The sequence below is a fragment of the Portunus trituberculatus genome, chromosome 32, assembly GCF_017591435.1.
Source record: "Portunus trituberculatus isolate SZX2019 chromosome 32, ASM1759143v1, whole genome shotgun sequence".
NCBI classification, from domain to species: Eukaryota; Metazoa; Arthropoda; class Malacostraca; order Decapoda; family Portunidae; genus Portunus; species Portunus trituberculatus.
In genome coordinates, this window is record NC_059286.1 from 3,265,682 (window position 1) to 3,286,609 (window position 20,928).

Below are 20,928 nucleotides of genomic sequence, written 5' to 3' on the forward strand. Positions count from 1 at the left end.
GGTCTTACTGACATCTCTCTCTCTCTCTCTCTCTCTCTCTCTCTCTCTAACTGCTACATGAGGGAATAGCGAAAATAAATAGAATAACAATAAGACAAACTCGATGATACAGAGAGAGAGAGAGAGAGAGAGAGAGAGAGAGAGAGAGAGAGAGAGAGAGAGAGAGAGAGAGAGAGAGAGAGAGAGGAAAACGAAGAAAAAATATAACGTAATTAAGTCACACCTATTCATACACCTCTATCACTACTCCCCCATAGACACACACACACACACACACACACACACACACACACACACACACACACACACACACACTCACCATGGAGCTGTCATCATTGTCCCCGAGTCCTGAGGTGGGATCATCTGAGAAGGAGTTGGTTTCGTCGAGCGGGTCCTCTTCCTCCACCTTCACCTCGTGGGACGGCGTAGAGTTCCCTGAAGTGGCAGCAGCGACTCCCCCGACGCTAGACACCAGGTAGACGGGGTGAGGCGAGTCCCCGCTTATGTATCCTTCCTGTAGGAGTGGCAGAAGGAGAGGGTTTGGTGATGAGTTTCCTTCAGTCTGGTTTGGTTTGGTGTAAGGTGCTTTCGTGTGTGTGTGTGTGTGTGTGTGTGTGTGTGTGTGTGTGTGTGTGTGTGTGTGTGTGTGTGTGTGTGTGTGTGTGTGTGATTTGGGTTTATTCATAGTAGTAGTAGTAGTAGTAGTAGTAGTAGTAGTAGAAATAATGCCTTTTTTTGTCTTTTGTTTATGCAAGTGAAAATACACGTTTCTAAAAGCAAGCATGTGTGGGTGGATGGATAGCTGGATGGGAGTGTGTTCTGTTCTTGTACTGTGTCACTTTCAAGCAGACATAACAAAAAAAAAAAAACACTTCATTACAGTTTTGTATCTCCTCATACTGACAACCATCATCATCATCATCATCATCATCTATCATTCCTCTGCAGAATAAAAAGGCGAGTTCATTTTTGTCTACTTCCCGTCTATTCCAGGCCAACCATCATTACAATCACATCACCACTTCGTCCTCATCGTCCTCCTCCTCCGCCTTCGCCTCTCCGCAGTAAGAGATAGCATTTCCAAACATTCCGGAGTCTTATCTCCAACACTTTTGACGGTTTCTAATGGTAGTAATCTACGGGATTTCAAGATAGCTTTCATGGTTCTAATGACGGTTGTGTCAGTTTTGTAAGGACGCGGCAGCATCTTTAGAGAAAAAAAAAAAAAAAAATGCAGAATATGAATTAAACAACCAACATTTCTTTTCTTTTTAGAGGAAGGGTAAAAAAGCCAAACGACATTATGAACTTATTATTCTTTCTTTTTCTATATTTCTCTTTGATCAAACTTCCAAATACGCAAAAAAATGAAATCTACGGCCACTTGAAATCGGATATGAGAGCAAAGCATTTCAAATCACGCGCCACGGAGAGAAACAGACTGCCAAGACTCCCTCACTCTTTCCTTCCTATTCCATTTTTCCCCTGCACCTTTTATCATAGAGAGGGAGCGGTGCCAAGGCCTAAGCAGTTATGTGTAGGCCTTTTTCTTCCTGCCCATCAGAGTTTTCCTTCCTTAATCCCCTCCTTTGGTATCCTTCCAAGAGTTCTAGAAAGATGCCTCTCACTCCATTCATGACCCTTTTCTTAAATAGATGAGTTTTTCTGTTCATTTTTTTTGTATCAATGATTTGTTTTCGTCTTCCCTTTCTTTATAATGTTGTTAGTTTTGTGTTCTTGTTTAAGTACGTGAGCGTTTGACATTTTCGTGGGCCTGACATTAAATATTTGTTTCTTGATTGTTTCTTTGTCCTTCATCGTGTGTGTGTGTGTGTGTGTGTGTGTGTGTGTGTGTGTGTGTGTGTGTGTGTGTGTGTGTGTGTGTGTGTGTGTGTGTGTGTGTGTGTGTGTGCGCGTGTGTGTGTGTATGAGACGGTGCACACAACAACTACTACGCTAGACATCTACAACAACAACAACAACACCGAAAAAAACAGTAATAATGGTATTAATAATAATAATAATAATAATAATAATAATAATAATAATAATAATAATAATAATAAAATTAACAATAACAAAAAGTAAATAATGGTGGCAACGAAAGTAGTAGTAGTAGTAGTAGTAGTAGTAGTAGTAGTAGTAGTAGTAGTAGTAGTAGTAGTAGTAGTAGTAGTAGTAGTAGTAGTAGTAGTAGTAGTAGTAGTAGTAGTAGTAGTAGCAGCAGCAGCAACAACAGCATCAATAACACTAATGAAAATAAACGAAATAAAATAAGTGCAATTTACAACTCAATCAAATATAACGACAAACAAATAAACGAAACGCAAATAACACAACGAGAACCAAACAAAACAAGACGCACGCACACACTCACAAACACACAAACAAAACAAAAGACGTACAAACACAAACGAAAACATCAACGACTAAATAACACGAACGAACGAACAAACAGTAGTAGTAGTAGTAGTAGTAGTAGTAGTAGTAGTAGTAGTAGTGATGGTACATAATGGTAGTAGTAGTAGTGGTGGTGGTAGTAGTAGTAGTAGTAGTAGTAGTAGTAGTAGTAGTAGTAGTAGTAGTAGTAGTAGTAGTAATAATAATAATAATAATAATAATAATAATAATAATAATAATAATAATAATAATAATAATAATAATAATAATAATAATAATGATAATAAGAGTGATAGGAAAGGTTACACTTACAATGAAGGTAGTTTTGCAGTCCTCCTGTCCTCTGTCCACCTCGATGACTGTGTGAGTCACCTAGAAGAGGTCTCTACGTGAATCACCTGAACATGACTCACCTTCCCTTCCTCTACCGCCTGCTTCACTCACTCTCACTACTTCCTCGTAACTCACTTTCAACTCCACCGCCTATGTACGGTAACTAAAATATTCGAGGTCATTTTCTTCTCTCCCTGTATGACTCACTTTCATCTCCTAAATATTTATTGTGTCCTTTTTTTCTCTCTCTCTCTCTCTCTCTGGCATGACTCATTTTCAACTCCACTGCCTCCTTCTGAGTAATTCCTTCTATGTATGAGTCACTTTCAATGTTATCCTTTACAGTCTGACTCATTTTCGATAGTTTGCTAAGGGAGACTCATTTGCTCTTCCATCTTTCATTTTTTGCACGTTATTTCCTTCAGGTTTAGCTAAGTCGCTTTCGATCTTAATGCTTCTTTATTTTGGCCTATTTTTAACATCTTGAGCTGAGACAGACACAAAAATTTTCATCTACCGTCCTTCATTAATTCTTTATATCTATTTTTTTTTTATTTTATTCTCGACATAACTCACTTTCCATTTGACTGCTTTCACATTCAGTTTCTATTTTTTTTTCACTCAACTAACATGATCACTTTCTCATGCATCCGAAATTTACAAGTCATATTCACTTTATCTCGTCATTTTCATTTTGCTCTTTTGTGTAAGTTAATTTTTTTCTCATGTACCATCCCTAACTCACTATCTCACAATCGCCCGCACCTGACACCCACGGGCCACTTTCCCTCAGCCTCCAGCCAGTGATAATGACTCATCTTCCTCGTCCCGTAACGCATTTATTTCCTCATTCACCAATATTTCCCAAACACATGTCACTCACTTTCTCTCTCTGCGAACATAATTACTTCACGTCACTTTCACTTTTAGTAATAATGCAATACGAACCACCCAAATTACTCTCTCTCTCTCTCTCTCTCTCTCTCTCTCTCTCTCTCTCTCTCTCTGACATTTCACTAGAAGCACAAATACACAATAACAACGACACGAAACGCACACAAGACAATTACACGACACGTACACAGAATAAGACGTACATATATACTTCTTGTCATCATCATTATTGTTATTATTATTATTATTATTATTATTATTATTATCATTATTATCATCATTATTGAGAGAGAGAGAGAGAGAGAGAGAGAGAGAGAGAGAGAGAGAGAGAGAGAGAGAGAGAGAGAGAGAGAGAGAGAGAGAGAAAGTAAATACTTGAGGTAGGACATGGGAGACAAGAATGATCGAGTAGAGAGAGAGAGAGAGAGAGAGAGAGAGAGAGAGAGAGAGAGAGAGAGAGAGAGAGAGAGAGAGAGAGAGAGAGAGAGAGAGAGAGAGAGAGAGAGAGAGAGAGAGAGAGAGAGAGAGAGAGAGAGGCGGGCAGGAGAGGGAGGCGCCCTTGGGTCAGTGTAAGTATTGATCGAGAGCACGGGGCAGTGAGGGAGGTTAGGGGGTGAGGGAGGGGAGGCTGCTGACGCGTGCCAAGGGAGGCTGGTCCTGTCCCCTTCCCTCCCTCCCTTGTCTACCACCCTACTTGCCCTCCCCTACCCTCCCTCAGTCACAGAACACCTGGGTTTTCGATCATCCCTCCCTCCGTCCCTCCCTCCACCACCCTCACTCTCACCTTGATACACCTGCGCCCCTACCCACTCTATTCCCCCCACTCCTCTCCCTCATCACCACCACCAACACCACTACCACCATCAGTATATGCCACACGTGTTCATCCTGTGTGTGTGTGTGTGTGTGTGTGTGTGTGTGTGTGTGTGTGTGTGTGTGTGTGTGTGTGTGTGTGTGTGTGTGTGTGTGTGTGAAGTTTCATAAATGTACAAGAAAAATATATATACTACATGAAAAATTGTTGAGTTTTTGAAAATGTTAAAGTTAATAAATTTGTTTCGTTTTTTATTCTTTTCTTTTCTTTTTTTTCCCCTTCTTTTCCGTCGTTGTTTTGCTTGTGTTGCGTTGCACTAATCGATCCTTCCTAACCCAGTAAGTTTCGTTCTCCTTGACAAGTTTGCCTCGAAAAGAATAAAAAGTTTCTCGATACTCGTCTTTATTTCAGCTTCAATCGTGACTGATTCTGGACGTGACATTTCCAGGCCTTGGTTCTCCCATCAATATTTACCTCCACCACGCACTCAGCATGCACGCACACCACCACATGCACTCAACATCCACGTGCATTCACATACTCATCGCATTCACGCGCGCACACAAAAACTTTCACACTCATAACACTCACCACTCACATATACTCATACGCTCACAAACTGGCACTCATCACGAACACACTATTCACACTAGTACACTCAAGACAGTCTCATCCCACGATTATTTTTGTTTTGTTTTGTTTTGTTTTTCTCGGCCCGTTCCACGTCAGAGATCGCCATCGCCTTTTTGATTAGCATAGTGATTTGTCAAAGGTTTCACGCAGAGTCCCCTTCCTCACACAGCACTGCCCATCTACCCCTGGACGGGCACTGGTTAGCATTGGCTCGTGCCCTCAGTAGCAAGAGACATTCTGACAGCACGATGTGATTCCAAGTCGACACATACTACATGGCACTATAGCTCATGGGCAGGAAAGAAACTGTCTGAGAGGAATCCATCATGGGGAAAGAGTCCAGTGGGCAATATGAATGAACCTACTTCCAGCAAAAAAAGAAAATGGCTTAACAAATCACAGCAAAATAAATAAGTTAATAAAGAATAAAATGAGAAGGAATTCTAGAAAAAAAAAAAACCGTTCCAGGTTACTTAGAGGCAATGCCCTTTAAAAAACTTAGATTGGACATTTACATAATTAAATATCCGAGAAGATCCGGCAGCACCCTACACTGACAAGGATCAACAAACTGCCTAACAACTTGCTTTTACGAATCGAACGTATCGCCATTTTTTTCCTTCTGAGGGGGAAGACGAAGGAAAAGTTATGTCTCTGTGCGAGTTAAATTTGTACCCTTGGCACTTAAAGGTTTCTGGACCCTTCAGGAGAATACTGGAGTCCGGACCCAGTTGTGCGGTGGCGGGGAGCCAAGCTGAGGGAGGCCGTGGGCAGGCTTCGACGGGGACAGACGTGGAGGGTGTGATGGAGAGCTGGGAGGGAGGATCAGGAGGGTAGAAGGGAGGGAATTCTCGTGGCAACAGCTCTTCCTTTCCCATGCCACCTCACGACGCGCGCACGAGCACACACACACACACACACACACACACACACACACACACACACACACACACACACTCACAGACACACACACACACACACGCACGTGGCGCCCTCCCTCACTGGTTATAATCGATAGATTTTATATACAAAGCGAGCCGGAGACCACCGTCACATGTTCCACTTGTCCTGGCGAGCACACACACACACACACACACACACACACACACACACACACACACACACACACACACACACACACACACACCCGGAGGAGTGGGTGGTGGGTGGGGGCGTGAATGGAAAAGGTGTAAAAGCCGCTAATGACGAACTTTTGAAGGTTTAGACACAGCACAAGAACGTCATCACCATCACACACTACTTTGTGGAGATGCGACAGTGGAAGCGGCGGCGGCGGCGACAACGGTGGTGGTGGTGGTGGTGGTGGTGGACATGCCACGCCACACCACTCCACGTCCTTAACTCTACGACCCTGTCCTCTTCCTCTTCTTCCACCACCACCACCACCACCACCATCCTTTACCCATCACAGTTTTTCATTTCCTTGAGTCTTCACAATAACCCACACGATGATGAGAGAGAGAGAGAGAGAGAGAGAGAGAGAGAGAGAGAGAGAGAGAGAGAGAGAGAGAGAGAGAGAGAGAGAGGTTAGTCAGGGGTTTGGTGGTGTTGGAGGTAAGGGAGGAAAGGAGGACGAGGGGGCCACTGCGAGGTAGGCGGTAAGGGAGGGCGGGCGGGTGGCAGGGGGCGGCTGTGGGGAGGAGGGTGGGGGGCAAAGGGCCCGGGCGTACCCCTCGCCCCCACTAATCAATACTACCCACGCGAGGGGCCACGACTGGATGCCACGCCTACACACACACACACACACACACACACACATACACACACACACACATACATACACACGTGTACATGGACGCGTGCGCACCGCTACTATTACACACACACACACACACACACACACACACACACACACACACACACAACCATGCCCACTTCTATGTCTTCAAGCCCTTATAAACTCTCTCTCTCTCTCTCTCTCTCTCTCTCTCTCTCTCTCTCTCTCTCTCAACACTCAAAAACGTCACCCAAAGGCTTCCCCAACAACACAGGAGGCGGCAATCCCCCACCCCGTCCCTCCTGTATCCTCCTTCACTCAACACTATCACGTGGTTATTGAAATGCCACCCCAACCTTCCCTCCCCCCCACACACTCACACACCTGTAATCCCGCCCCCTCACAATCTCTCTCTCTCTCTCTCTCTCTCTCTCTCTCTCTGGTAACTAATGATGTATAATGACAGTGGATATATAACACTCTCAAAATAAACATTGTTAAAAAAAAAGCAAAAAAAAAAAAATATATATATATATATGTAAAAAGCGGGACTACACTTACGAAGACGATGATGACGATGAGGAGGAGGAGGAGGAGGAGGAGGAGGAGGAGGAGGAGGAGGAGGAGGAGGAGGAGGAGGAGGAGGAGGAACTAAATCCGGATGCTGAACAGAACAGAGATGAACAGACCTAAACACTAACACACACACACACACACACACACACACACACACACACACACACACACACACACACACACACACACACACACACACACAATCTCTGCGTCATACCACTTTCCTCCCTCCCTCCGTCCATCCCTCCCTTCATCACCCTGCTGGAGGAAAAGTGCTAGAGGAAGGGAGGGGGCAGGAGGAGGAGGGCGGGGAGAGACGGAGGGAAGGGAGCGGTAGCCCCTCCATTACTCCCACTGGACGGAGAGAGAGAGAGAGAGAGAGGGAGAGAGGGAGAACGCTGCCAGTGCCCTTCTCTTCCTCCCTCTCCCTCCCTTCCTTTCCCTAATAATCGATACTACCCACCTTCAGCCAGTGGATCGAAAAGCAACGGGAGGAGGAGGAGGAGGAGGAGGAGGAGGAGGAGGAGGAGGAGGAGGAGGAGGAGGAGGAGGAGGAGGAGGAGGAGGAAGAAGAAGGAGGAGGAGGAGGATGTTGGCAGGTTGAGGCAAGTTGGCAGGACTCTGGAAAGGGTGTGGCAGTCTTGGTATATCTGGAAGAAGGCTGGCAGTATCTAGGGCAGCGTCGGGAGTCAGGAACGGGCGGCTGGGGTGATACGGTCGAAAGGGGTTGGCAGAGGGGCGACAGCGGGGTGCTTCTGGCAAGGGGGGGAGGCGTCGGTAGGGGTGAATAGCTGATTATACATGTAATGGAGCCTGGCACGGGTAGAAAGGGGACAGGAGGGGAATGAGTGAGTGGCTGGGAGGCGAGGGATTGTGGGTAATGTATGTGTAGGGTGACTCGATGCATAAGGGGTAGGGTATGAGCCATAGGGTGTAGTCTGGGAGGCGGCAGGAGGTGCAGAGCGTGTGTGGGGTGCAAGGGTGGGGAGACGGGAGGTTAAAGGGTGTAGGTAACCATTCTGCAGGGCGGCTGGCAGGATGAGTGATGAATAGTGTGTGTTCTTTAAGATATGGTGGGTGAAAGTGGTCCATGCAGGGTAAGAATGGCTGTGCGTGTGTTCTCTATGGTAATGCGTGACAGGGTGTGTGTTTTGAAGGGCTTGGTAGGGGAGTGAGTAAGGATGGGGCTTGGCAAGGGAGCATGTAAGGAAGGTCTTAGCAGGGAAGTGTGGGAGGGAAGCGTGGTTTGAGATAGGGCTTGGCAGGGGAGTGTGATAGGGGATGGAATTCTTAAGACAGGGCTTGGCAGGGCGGAGTAATTTTCGCATGAGGTATTTACTTAACTGTTGATTTCCGGGGAGCCTGAATCTCTCTCTCTCTCTCTCTCTCTCTCTCTCTCTCTAATCGCACCACACCACACCATTGCGCACCGGTACAGTAACAATTTAATCTGATTGGAGTAAACACTTGAACCAGGTGACAGGGAGCGTGCTGGCTGAGGCTCCCCTGGCTGGCGAAGCGAGTGAAGGACAACCAAGGCACAACATAGCATGCCACTACAAGTTAGTTATGGCAAGTCACTAATATGGTCTTACCAACTTTTATAATGTTGGTGCTATTACTATTATTATTATTATTATTATTATTATTATTATTATTATCAATGATTTTCTTCTTATTATCATTATTATTATTATTATTATTATTATTATCATCATTATCATCATAATTGTTATGATTACTAAGATCATTAACATATTACCATCGTAGTAGTAGTAGTAGTAGTAGTAGTAATAGTAGCAGTAGCAGTAGTAGTAGTACCTTAAGCTTATTTATATCTATACACTAAATCAGAGGAACAGATTAAATCTACAATATGTATACTGATAAATGACTTGACAAGCCATAAGACGAAACTCAGGAGGAGGAGGAGGAGGAGGAGGAGGAGGAGGAGGAGGAGGAGGAAGAGGAGGAGGAGGAGGAGGAGGAGGAGGAGGAGGAGGAGGAGGAGGAGGAGGAGGAGGAGGAGCGTTGCAACGATGCGGTGGGGGCTGCCTCGGGCCGCTGCGGTGGCGGCGCGGGGGCAGAGGGTGGTGGACGCGAGGGCGGTCGAGTGCCAGCAAGGCGGGGTGGGGCGGGGCGGACAGGAGAGCGGCGAGGAGGGGACGGGGACGAGAGGTACCGGATTGAAGAAGACTCTTCCTAGGAGTCCACATTAAAAAAAGGGGGCATGAGGGGAGGGCTGTATGTCGTGGGGGTGGGGTGAGGAAAGGGCGTAGAGGCACTCACCTTCTTGCGGTCTTTCGGGGGCGTTGAGGCGTCGGTGGTGGGTGAGGAGTTGGTGGTCTCGGGCGTGGGCGGACTGACGCGAGCGTTTTGGGCGGCGTGGGCGGCATGCGCAGCGTTCTTCATGACGGTGGCGGCGAGGGTAATGGGTGTAAGCAAACCAGGCACAGGCGTCACCAGGCCGGGGGGCGTGGCCAGCGGCTTCATCTTGGGCAGGATGCGAGGCAGGTCCTCCAGGGACTTGAATTTCTTAGCGGCTGGCGGCGGAGAGTCGCCGGCCCCGACGGTGGGCACCAGCGCGCCCCCAAGGGCGGCGCCCACCACTGGGGTGCATGCGTTGAGCGCAGGTTGTGGCTGCTGCTGCTGCTGCGCCTGCTGCATGCCGGAGGAACAGAACTTTCTCTCCATGGCCTCCAGGATCTTGGAGGTCTCCTTGTGTCTCTCTGAGGAGTCTGACAGACCCTTGATCTGCAGACTCTCGGCGGTGCGCAGGAAGGAGGACAGGTCATGCTGGTGCACGTTGATCTCGCCGCGGTACATGAAGCTGAGCAGCGCCTCCATGTCGCCGGCACGCACGTCCCGCATGAAGATGATAGGGTGCTTGCAGGGATTGCCGAGGAACAGCGCCTGGAAGTAAGGGCTGCACGCCGACAGGATCACCTTGTGGGCAGCGAAGGTACGCCCATCACAGGCGAGGGTGACGTCCGTGAAGGCCTCCTGTTCGTACAGCTGGTCGAACACCGTCACCAGGTTGGTCTGGTGGTTGTTCCACTTGAGCAGGAACCGTTCCGCCTCCATCCTGCCGCTACCCGCCGGGCCCCGCGCTGCTCCTGAAACATGCACCTTGTCAGCCGACAGCCTCTCTTTCTCTCTCTTCATCTAACACACACACACACACACACACACACACACACACACACACACACACACACAGCGGTAATTGCAGAAAGCCCGTTTGTTCACACACGGCAGCCGGAACAAACATCACAACAACACGTTCTAACTATTTTCACTGAATTATTCTTACACACACACACACACACACACACACACACACACACACACACACAAACACGTACCCAATGTGCACCAAATGAGCGTCATGGCGAGGACGAGGAACAACTACTTCAAAATTTCAGTGACGAAGCCTAAGATTCACTAAATGTTTCATATGCTTTCTATGACCGTGAAGCGAAGCGTTCGAGGCTTCGGAAACAACACCGTCCATGAAAAATGCGGAGAGAGAGAGAGAGAGAGAGAGAATTGAACTGAATTGAGGTAAGAAGACAAGAAGAGTGTGACTGGTACAAGGAAGAAGCAGAAGGGATAAGAACAGTGAACAGTGAGAAGTAAGGTAAGGAGATAAGAAAGATGGACAATGAAGGGCACTAACACACGCAGATACCGTAGTGACTCATAGGCATCCGAATAGCCCTTCTATATACACCCCACGATGCGCTTCACACCAGGAAAACCAAACAGATATCTAATATTAGATTCTCCACGCTCTCATTACCCCGAGGTGGTGCTAGAGTGGGCGGCTGGGGGTGGGGGGGATAAGAGACACCACATGCCACATCTAACCATCACAGGAGACAAGATATAAAACCATCATTAACCTGCTCTTCTTCACGTGTACATACCTCCTTCCACCTAAACGTTTCCTCTTACCGTTTCCTCCCATTTCATACTTTCCCTAGAGACAGGAGGAAAGAAAACAGGTTGCTCTAGCGGTGTTATTAAAGGAGGAAAAGTTGGGGGAGGAGAAAAGCCACGCACCTGCTTTTTTATTTTAATTTGTTTCTTCCTCGTCTAAATTTAGTGTTTTCTTTAGGGAAGGGTACGAGAGTCCACCCCTTTAGCAAGTGTGACCCGAGGCATCCAGGAACACTTGATTGGTCTGCGGTTATGACTTGGTGGCTGTGACGATGCAGGTTCAGCGCCGAAGGGAAGGAAGAGACAGCGGGAGAAGTTTGACAATGTGCGAAAACGGAACATCGAAATTAACAATACGATAATATTGGTAATGATGGTAATAATAATAATAATAATAATAATAATAATAATAATAATAATAATAATAATAATAACAATAACAATAACAATAAGAATAAGAAAAAAGAAGAAAAAGAAGAAGAAAAAGAAGAAGTGGAAAAGAAAGAAGAGGAATCTATACATATACCACACTGAACACACAGACACGCATGCGCACACACACACACACACACACACACACACACACACACACACACACACACACACACACACACACACACATGGAAAACATCAGAGAAGCATTGAATGAAAGTTAAGAAAAAAATGGGAATGAGAGAGGAGGAGGAAGAGGAGGAGGAGAAAGAGGAATAACAAGTCTCTCTCTCTCTCTCTCTCTCTCTCTCTCTCTAGCGATGACTGGAGGGCTGGATGGACAATAAAAGGGGAGGGAGAGGGAGGGAGAGAGAGGAGAGACAAAGTTAAATGTAGTGAGAGGAGAAGAAGGGTACGAGTACATATACCTGCATTAGAGAGAGAGAGAGAGAGAGAGAGAGAGAGAGAGAGAGAGAGAGAGAGAGAGAGAGAGAGAGAGTAATAAACGAGACCATAAATAAAGGCAAAAATATTCAGGAAATTATGAATAAGAAAAAGGGAGGAAGCCATAATGAACAGAATTCCTAAATGTAATGTTGAAAGTGAAGGAAGAAAAATCAACGAAGGAAAGGAGGGAATGGGAGAAAAGGGAGAGGAGGGAGAGGAGGGAATGGGAGTGGAGAGAGGGAGGAGGGAGGGAGGGAGGGAGGGAGAGAGGGAAGGAGGAAGGAAGACAGATACAGAGATGGGGAGGGAACACATGGAGAAACGGAGATAAGATAACAGAAGGTAGCGTGGTCTTGAGAGAGAGAGAGAGAGAGAGAGAGAGAGAGAGAGAGAGAGAGAGAGAGAGAGAGAGAGAGAGAGAGAGAGAGAGAGAGAGAGAGAGAATGTAAATGCAAAACAAACCACAACATTACAGAGAGAGAGAGAGAGAGAGAGAGAGAGAGAGAGAGAGAGAGAGAGAGAGAGAGAGAGAGAGAGAGCAAAACTATCAAAACATTAATACCTTCTCTCCCCAACCCCCACACTCTCTCTCTCTCTCTCTCTCTCTCTCTCTCTCTCTCTCTTTATCATATCCACACTCACAACTCACTTCCTCTACCCCTCATTTCCCTTCCCTTCTCTCCCCCCATTTCGTTCCAGTGAGAAATACAGCACCTTTCTCTACCTTCCCCACAAAACACGAGGTAAAGGACTGGAAATGCAGGATATACATTGTGGGGGGGAGTTGGGAAGGGTGTAAAGGTGTGTTGGGGTGAGGAGGGGTTTGGTGAGGGTGATTACAGAGGACCTAGTGTGAGGGGAAAGGGTGAAGGATGTGGGTGGGGTAACGGGTCTGAAGCAGTGAGAGGTGAAGGAAAGGGAGAGGAAAAAGAGAGGGAGGGAGAGGAAAAGAGAGTGAGAGGTGAAGGAAAGGGAGAGAAAGAGAGAGAAGGAGAGGAAAAAGGGAGTGAGAGGTGAAGGAAAGGGAGAGAAAGAGAGAGGGAGAGGTGTTAGAATGCGTAAGGTAGGCGACATGAGGGCGACATGAGGAGAGAGAGAGAGAGAGAGAGAGAGAGAGAGAGAGAGAGAGAGAGAGAGAGAGAGAGAGAGAGAGAGAGAGAGAGAGAGAGAGAGTCATATATATACTTTACTTCACCACCACCACCACCACTATCTCCTCCTCCCCCTTCTCCCACCTTTACACTTCCAGCGAAATAAACACCTTAATTCCCTGTTTTCCTCTGCGCCCACGTGGTCATGATGTCACGCGAGGCACTGTGACGTAAGGATGACGACACTGACGCACTGACAGGCTCGGCTCACAGGCTCGCTCGCTCGCTCAAGCCTAAACGAGTGACTGATGCAACTTTGTAAGGATTCGCTTAGAAAAACAGAAGAAAAAAAAATATATATATATGAATGAATCGTGACACACACACACAAAAAAAAAAAAGAGAATCAGTGACTTGCACGGATGAATTACACACACACACACACACACACACACACACACACACACACATTACTGAGAAAATACAAGGGTAACTAACACAATTTAGGAAGACTTTGCAGGAAGGTGGAAAAAATGCAAATCCAAACTAACAAAGATATAACGAGAAAGTAAATTTGTGTAGAAATAGAGGAAAGTAAAGTTAGTGGATTATAAACAGGAAGCAGCGATAAAAAATTGAATAACTGGAACGTAAATTTGTGGGAAAAGAAGAGGAATATTTCAAACAGTGGATAACGAATAGGAAATAAAACATGAAAAAAAATACGAACGAGAGTAAACATGCCCAATAAAATAAGCGTTAAAATGAATAAGTAAACCAGCTGAAAATTGATCAAATGAAATATATAAACGAATAACAAATTAAAAATAAGAAATAAACTTTGCAGGACACGAAGAGAGTTAATAATGACAACAGTAATAATGAGAGGTAAACGAAAGAAAATGTATAACAAGAAAAATTTGGAAGGCAATAAAAATAATAATAAATGATGATAATGGATAGCAATGATAAAAATATAAAAAAATAACAAATAAAAAATAGTAATAAAGGAAAGCTAGAAAAACAACACTAATGATGATGATGGTGAGAAAATGGTGGGAAAAAACAACTCAGAATTCAGTGAAGAACAAGACATAAAAAAAAAGTGTACATTACAACACACATAACTACATTACGACACACACACACACACACACACACACACACACACACACACATACACGTTGCAAAAAAAAAAGGAGTAATTTCAGTTAATCTTTCCTTACGTAACTCTCTCTCTCTCTCTCTGTGTGTGTGTGTGTGTGTGTGTGTGTGTGTGTGTGTGTGTGTGTGTGTGTGTGTGTGTGTTGTTTCAGACTCGGTATAAACGTTTCTTGCTAACACGAGGAAAAGATAAATACGAGAGAGAGAGAGAGAGAGAGAGAGAGAGAGAGAGAGAGAGAGAGAGAGAGAGAGAGAGAGGCGGGCACATTTGTTTGTATACATTCTGAACTCAGCAAATCTATACTCACATACTGCCTTACGGGATAATTTTGAAATATACCGAGTCAGCTTTCTCTCTCTCTCTCTCTCTCTCTCTCTCTCTCTCTCTCTCTCTCTCTCTCTCTCTCTCTCTCTCTCTCTCTCTCTCTCTCTCTCTCTCTCTCTCTCTCTCTCTCTCTCTCTCTCTACTACTACTACTACTACTACTACTACTACTATTACTACTACTCTCTCTCTCTCTCTCTCTCTCTCTCTCTCTCTCTCTCTCATACATTAATACAATGGTAGCGCTCTATCTATTAGTCTTTTATGAGTGATTGTCTGAATAAGCGAGAGAGAGAGAGAGAGAGAGAGAGAGAGAGAGAGAGAGAGAGAGAGAGTATCGATCGCCGTATGGGAAGGTCAAGAGTGTTCCAGGCTTAAAGTCCCGCTCTCACTCGGCTCTTTAAAAACTCTTACTCTCCCAGTGAATGAATGAATGAATGAAGCGCCCACTCACTCACTCAAACTCACTCACTAACACTCTCTCTCTCTCTCTCTCTCTCTCTCTCTCTCTCTCTCTCTCTCTCTCTCTCTCCATTTCCATGTATGTAAATATATAAACCACAATAACAATGTATATATGATTTCTTTCGCAATGATAAACTGATGAGACTGGCCAAGTGCAAAAAATAGTCTCTTTCACATGTATTGTACCATATTACATCTTGTGAATAAAAGTTAAGAATCAGAGTCAGAATCAGAATCTCTCTCTCACTCACTATGTCGCGTTACAGTATCTCGTGAAAAGCGCTGATGCTGAGTAGTAGTGGAATATAAGCAGGACAATAATTAATTATCACTGTCTATTTACTCATTTCTTCCGCTTCTCTCTCGCGTCGAATCCATAAACAATTTTGAAGGATAACGTGTGTGTGTGTGTGTGTGTGTGTGTGTGTGTGTGTGTGTGTGTGTGTGTGTGTGTGTGTGTGTGTGTGTGTGTGAGGATATGAATGAACGTGATTTACGGGATGCTCTCTCTCTCTCTCTCTCTCTCTCTCTCTCTCTCTCTCTCTCTCTAGCGTAAAGATGCGTAGGTTTGTAAACAGGTCGATGGAGAATTTTTACGTGTGTGTGAGTGAGTGAGTGAGTGAGTGAGTGAGTGAGTGTGTGTGTGTGTGTGTGTGTGTGTGTGTGTGTGTGTGTGTGTGTGTGTGTGTGTGTGTGTGTGTGTTCTGGCACGGGTGTGGTGTTTTGATGAAGGAAAGAAGTGAAGGAGAGAAGGAAGGAGAGAAGAAGAAGTGAAGGAGGGAAGGAGGGAGGGAGGGAGTGAAGTATGTTGGAATTGGCCATTTGAGTGTGATTGCGTGGCTTGACTGTCTGTGTGTGTGTGTGTGTGTGTGTGTGTGTGTGTGTGTGTGTGTGTGTGTGTGTGTGTGTGTGTTAGGGAGAGAGTGGAGGGGAGGGAGGGAGATAGGAAGGGAGAGAACGAGGGAGGGAGGGATGGAGGGTAGGAGGGAGGGAAAGCGTGATCAGGGAGACGGAAACCTTGGTGTGTGTGTGTGTGTGTGTGTGTGTGTGTGTGTGTGATGAATTGGGTGAAAGTTTCAACTATTTCTAGAATTCAGTCATTTGAACAATCCTGGAGGGCGAATGGTTACTTACTACCGCCCCCCCTTGCTCCTTTCCTTCCCCCCTCCCCTCCACCCTTCACCCAGCACTACACCCTTCGCTTCGTGCTGGGGAGGAGGAGGAGGAGGAGGTATCGGTTCTCTGAGTCATGAAGTGCTCACTGCGTAGAGTGTGTGTGTGTGTGTGTGTGTGTGTGTGTGTGTGTGTGTGTGTGTGTGTGTGTGTGTGTGTGTGTGTGTGTGTGTGTGTGTGTGTGTGTGTGTGTGTGTGTGTACTGCGAAATACATAATCCTAATCCCTTCTTCACTAAAACAAACTACAACACCACTGCAATCATACCACCACTACCACCACCACCACCACCACCTCCAACACCACTACCACCACTACCACACGTCACCACCTCGTCTACCACACCACATAAAACATACAAGAGCTGAGTGACACTTCCACCACCACCACCACCACCCTAGCATCCCCCCTCGCCCGCACCCCTCACTGCGCCCCCACTAAAGCCACGCATTGAGGGCATGGCACGTACACCGGGCAACAGTGGTCTGGCTTCTGTGCTATAGTCACTTGCGACACCACCACCACCGCCACCTCCACCACCATCACCACCAATGCGGCGATACCACTGCCACATCACTGCCACCATTCCGCCCGTACCTATGCCTCTACCACCATCACCACCACACTGTTCCACCGCGACGCCACCACCATGTGATGCCACACAACGGCACTATCACCACAAATATGCCGCTGGCACCACGATCACCACCACTACACACAGTCACCATCACTATTACTGCCACCATAACCGTCGTCACCACACCAGTGACATCGTGTCTCTCTATCTCTACTTACACACACACACACACACACACACACACACACACACAGACCGGAGCCGTATGGTGGGCTTATCTGTTTGTCCCTGATGCCCTGCTGCGGTACCCGGGCAGAGGGGCAGGGGAGGCAGGGCAGGGGAGGAAGGGACAGTGGTGGCGTGGCAGCATGACAGTGCCACAAGGCAGGCGTGGAGTGGGGCGTGCGGTGCCTTGTCATCCCTTGGTGTGCCCTGCTCTGCTTTACCTTGGTGGCGGTGGTGCCTGCTGGTGTGGGCGCTAACGGGCGTGGTGGTGGTGGTGGTGGTGGTGGCGAGACGACAGGTGTGTTTGGGTAGACAGGTGCTGTGGTGCGTGTGGCCTCACCTGCCTAGCCGCCACGCTCACTGCTGTTCCTGCTGAGCCTCTGCTGCGTCGCCGCTGGTGTCTGCTGCCGCCGCCACACACCGACTACCCTTGGGCGCCGCTCTAGCTAAAATGGCTGCCCCAGCGCCACGCAAAAATCGATACGCAGAGGCCGCGAAGCTTGTGTGGGCAGCCAGCGCGGTGCCCGTCACTCCCACACTGCTGAGTCTCGCGTGCTGTGCCGCCACTACCCCGCCCCGCCCCGCCCCTCCCCCACCACCGCCGCCCCCGCCCTCCGCCGCCGCTCACCCACAACACTCACTTTGATCACACTTCTCCTCCTCCTCCAGGAAGACCTGCAGCCTCATGTACGCCTACTGTCCAGGGCGGCGCTGTGATGCTCCCGCCGCGGCATGTGTACGTGTGTGCGTGAGTCTGCCCCGGCGCCACGCACTCCGCTGGGTGAATGAACCGCTCGGACACACCGCCGCCGCTGCCACCGCCGCCACGCCGCCCCAAGCGAACCTCCGTACACACACAAACACACACACACACATACACACACGCCCCGCCGGCCCCGCTAGCACCGCACCACCATGCGCCAACGCTCTGCTTCTATCGTCTCCCTCGCCTTCTGCAGGAGAGTGGCGGGGGCATGGAGGGCGCGCAGGGGCAGAGAGAGGCAGGGGTGTTTGCAGTGAGAGTGCGTGAGGGCAGAGAGACGCACGCGGAGCCACACGCACACACACATGCACGCACACGCCGAATTTCCAACACTCGTCGACCCAGCACTGCCGCTTCCGACTGAACGGTGGTGGTGGTGGAGGTGGTGGAGGTGGAGATGGTGGTGGTGGTGGTGGTGGTGGTGGTGGTGGTGGTACTGTTGCCACTAATCACCACCATTGCCTCCTCCACCCTCCGCCCCTGAACAACTCCACTCCATCCACATCAAAACACCTGAAATCGTGACTCGTGTGTGTGTGTGTGTGTGTGTGTGTGTGTGTGTGTGTGTGTGTGTGTGTGTGTGTGTATGAGTGTGTGCGTGCGTGTGTGTGTCTGTCTTTGCCACACTCTGTCACTGTAGAAACTTGGTTCCTATCACGCACCTTACATCTCACAGGTACCGTTTTCCCTGTGTAATGCACCTCTCTCTCTCTCTCTCTCTCTCTCTCTCTCTCTCTCTCTCTCTCAGTAAGACTAGAGAGATTCTTATAAAACGTGATGATAATAATATACGGTAGAGAGAGAGAGAGAGAGAGAGAGAGAGAGAGAGAGAGAGAGAGAGAGAGAGAGAGAGAGAGAGAGAGGTTTGTGTAACGGTAGTGCCGGGACATTTAATTCTTAGGTCACTAATGTTTTGTCCTCTCTCTCTCTCTCTCTCTCTCTCTCTCTCTCTCTCTCTCTCTCTCTCTTAATGGTTCCTAACTTCTTCCTGCTTTCATTTTCCTTCTTGGATTACTTCTCTGTTACTTTTCCGTAGTTTCTATTCCCACTTTCTTCCTTTCTCTACTTTGCAATTATCGTTTTTTTCCCTTCTTTCCTTCTTCCTCCCTTCACCTCATTCATTTACCTCCTTCCTTTCTTCCCTACTTCCTTTGCACATCATTTCTTATCTTCCTGTTTTCTGATAAATATTAACTCTCTCTCTCTCTCTCTCTCTCTCTCTCTCTCTCTCTCTCTCTCTCTCTCTCTCTCGATGACTCACCCATGTCAAGGGGAGAGAGAGAGAGAGACAGAGAGAGAAAGGGGAGGGAGGGAGGTGATACAGTCTAGGCTACTGGTGTTCCCTCCCTCCCTCCACCTTCCCTCCCTTCCTCCCCTCGTTTTCCTCCCCCTCCCTCCCCTTCTCTTCCTACTGCCCGTCACGGTCACTAGCTTCATCCCCACTACCTGTTGTGACGGTGGTGATGAGTGGTGGTGAGTGGTGAGTGAGTGGCGGTGAGTGATGAATGACTGGTGAAGAGTGGCGAGTTTTAGTGACTTCGAGTAGGTGGTGTAACAATGACGAGAGAGAGAGAGAGAGAGAGAGAGAGAGAGAGAGAGAGAGAGAGAGAGAGAGAGAGAGAGAGAGAGAGAGAGAGAGAGAGAGAGAGAGAGAGAGAGAGAGAGAGAGAGAGAGAGAGAGAGAGAGAGAGAGATAGGCAAATATAAAACAAAACAATATAAAAATACAAAATAGCGAAAGAATAAACGAGAGAGAGAGAGAGAGAGAGAGAGAGAGAGAGAGAGAGAGAGAGAGAGAGAGAGAACTTGCAGGGCGTGGGTACAGTTTCCGGCGGGCAGGTGTTCCTCCCTCCCCACCTGCTCCCATTGTCTCCCCTGCTACGCTCCCCTGCCCCTGCCACACACACACACACACACACACACACACACACACACACACACACACACGTTCCCTACCCTGCCACCATTATGCACTCTGCCACTTCCCCTCATATCCTTACTTTCCTCTCCCCTGTCACGCTTCCTTGTCTTCCTCTCTCTCTCTCTCTCTCTCTCTCTCTCTCTCTCTCTCTCTCTCTCTCTCCCCTTGTTATTCGCGTTACGGTGCCTTGTTCTGGTAAGGTTACCCAAAAGCAACTCAACCCTGCCCGTGTGTGTGTGTGTGTGTGTGTGTGTGTGTGTGTGTGTGTGTGTGTGTGTGTGTAGGTGTGTGTGCTTTCTTTTTGCTTACTAGACTGTTCTTATCCGACATGAGGCTCCTTTACACACACACACACACACACACACACACACACACACACACACACACACACACACACACACGCTTACCCCCTTCCTACCTTCACAATGACACATGGATAACAAACCAACACAAAAAAAAAATGGTTTTCTTTTTTTTTATCTTTTTCTTGTTCTATTACTGGGCGTGATCTGAAATTTTCCTCCATGCCAGTTTTTTTTATTTTTTTTACGATTGATGTTCCTGTGTGTGTGTGTGTGTGTGTGTGTGTGTGTGTGTGTGTGTGTGTGTGTGTGTGTGTGTGTGTGTGTGTTAATTGGTGTTCCCTTCACTCCTCTGCATCACTTTCCGCTTGTTTTAGTCATTACTGCCTTTTAAAACTCTTGCTTTTCTTTACTTTTTCTTTCTTTCATTGTATTAACTTTATATTATTATCTTTAGTCTCTATTCTCCTTTACTCTAAATCGTTACCTACTTTTTGCTGTATTTCCTTTAGTATTGCCTGTATAATCTTTACTTTTGCTTTACTTTATCTTACCTCTTCTTTGTCCTTCATTCATATTTGTTCCTAACTTTACCTTTGTAAATTTCACCTATTAACTTAACCCAACCTAACTCTTAACTTAATCTAACCTGAACTAACTCAACCCTTTCTAACGTAAGCGAATCTATCTAAGCCAACTCTAATCTGACCAATC

At 47.1% G+C, this 20,928-nt stretch overlaps 1 protein-coding gene across 8 annotated transcripts in view; it reads right to left on the reverse strand.

The window, feature by feature from the left end:
* The window catches only part of LOC123512024 (zinc finger protein 358-like), a 26,548-nt gene extending 8,134 nt beyond the window's left edge, over nt 1–18,414 (reverse strand). The window contains exons 1-4 of one of the 8 annotated variants that reach the window (XM_045268163.1): nt 10,754–11,724; nt 9,678–10,504; nt 2,713–2,772; nt 320–514 (exon numbers count right to left, since the gene is read on the reverse strand). In XM_045268163.1, coding sequence (XP_045124098.1) covers nt 320–514; nt 2,713–2,772; nt 9,678–10,504; nt 10,754–10,778 — 1,107 coding nt within the window. In that variant the 5' untranslated portion in view covers nt 10,779–11,724. Of the gene's footprint in view, nt 1–319; nt 515–2,712; nt 2,773–9,677; nt 10,505–10,753; nt 11,725–17,023; nt 17,430–17,449; nt 17,812–17,869 lie in introns of those variants that run through there. The other 7 variants (XM_045268162.1, XM_045268166.1, XM_045268165.1 and 4 more) reach the window with 7 other exon arrangements.
* Between the last annotated feature and the right edge of the window lie 2,514 nt (nt 18,415–20,928).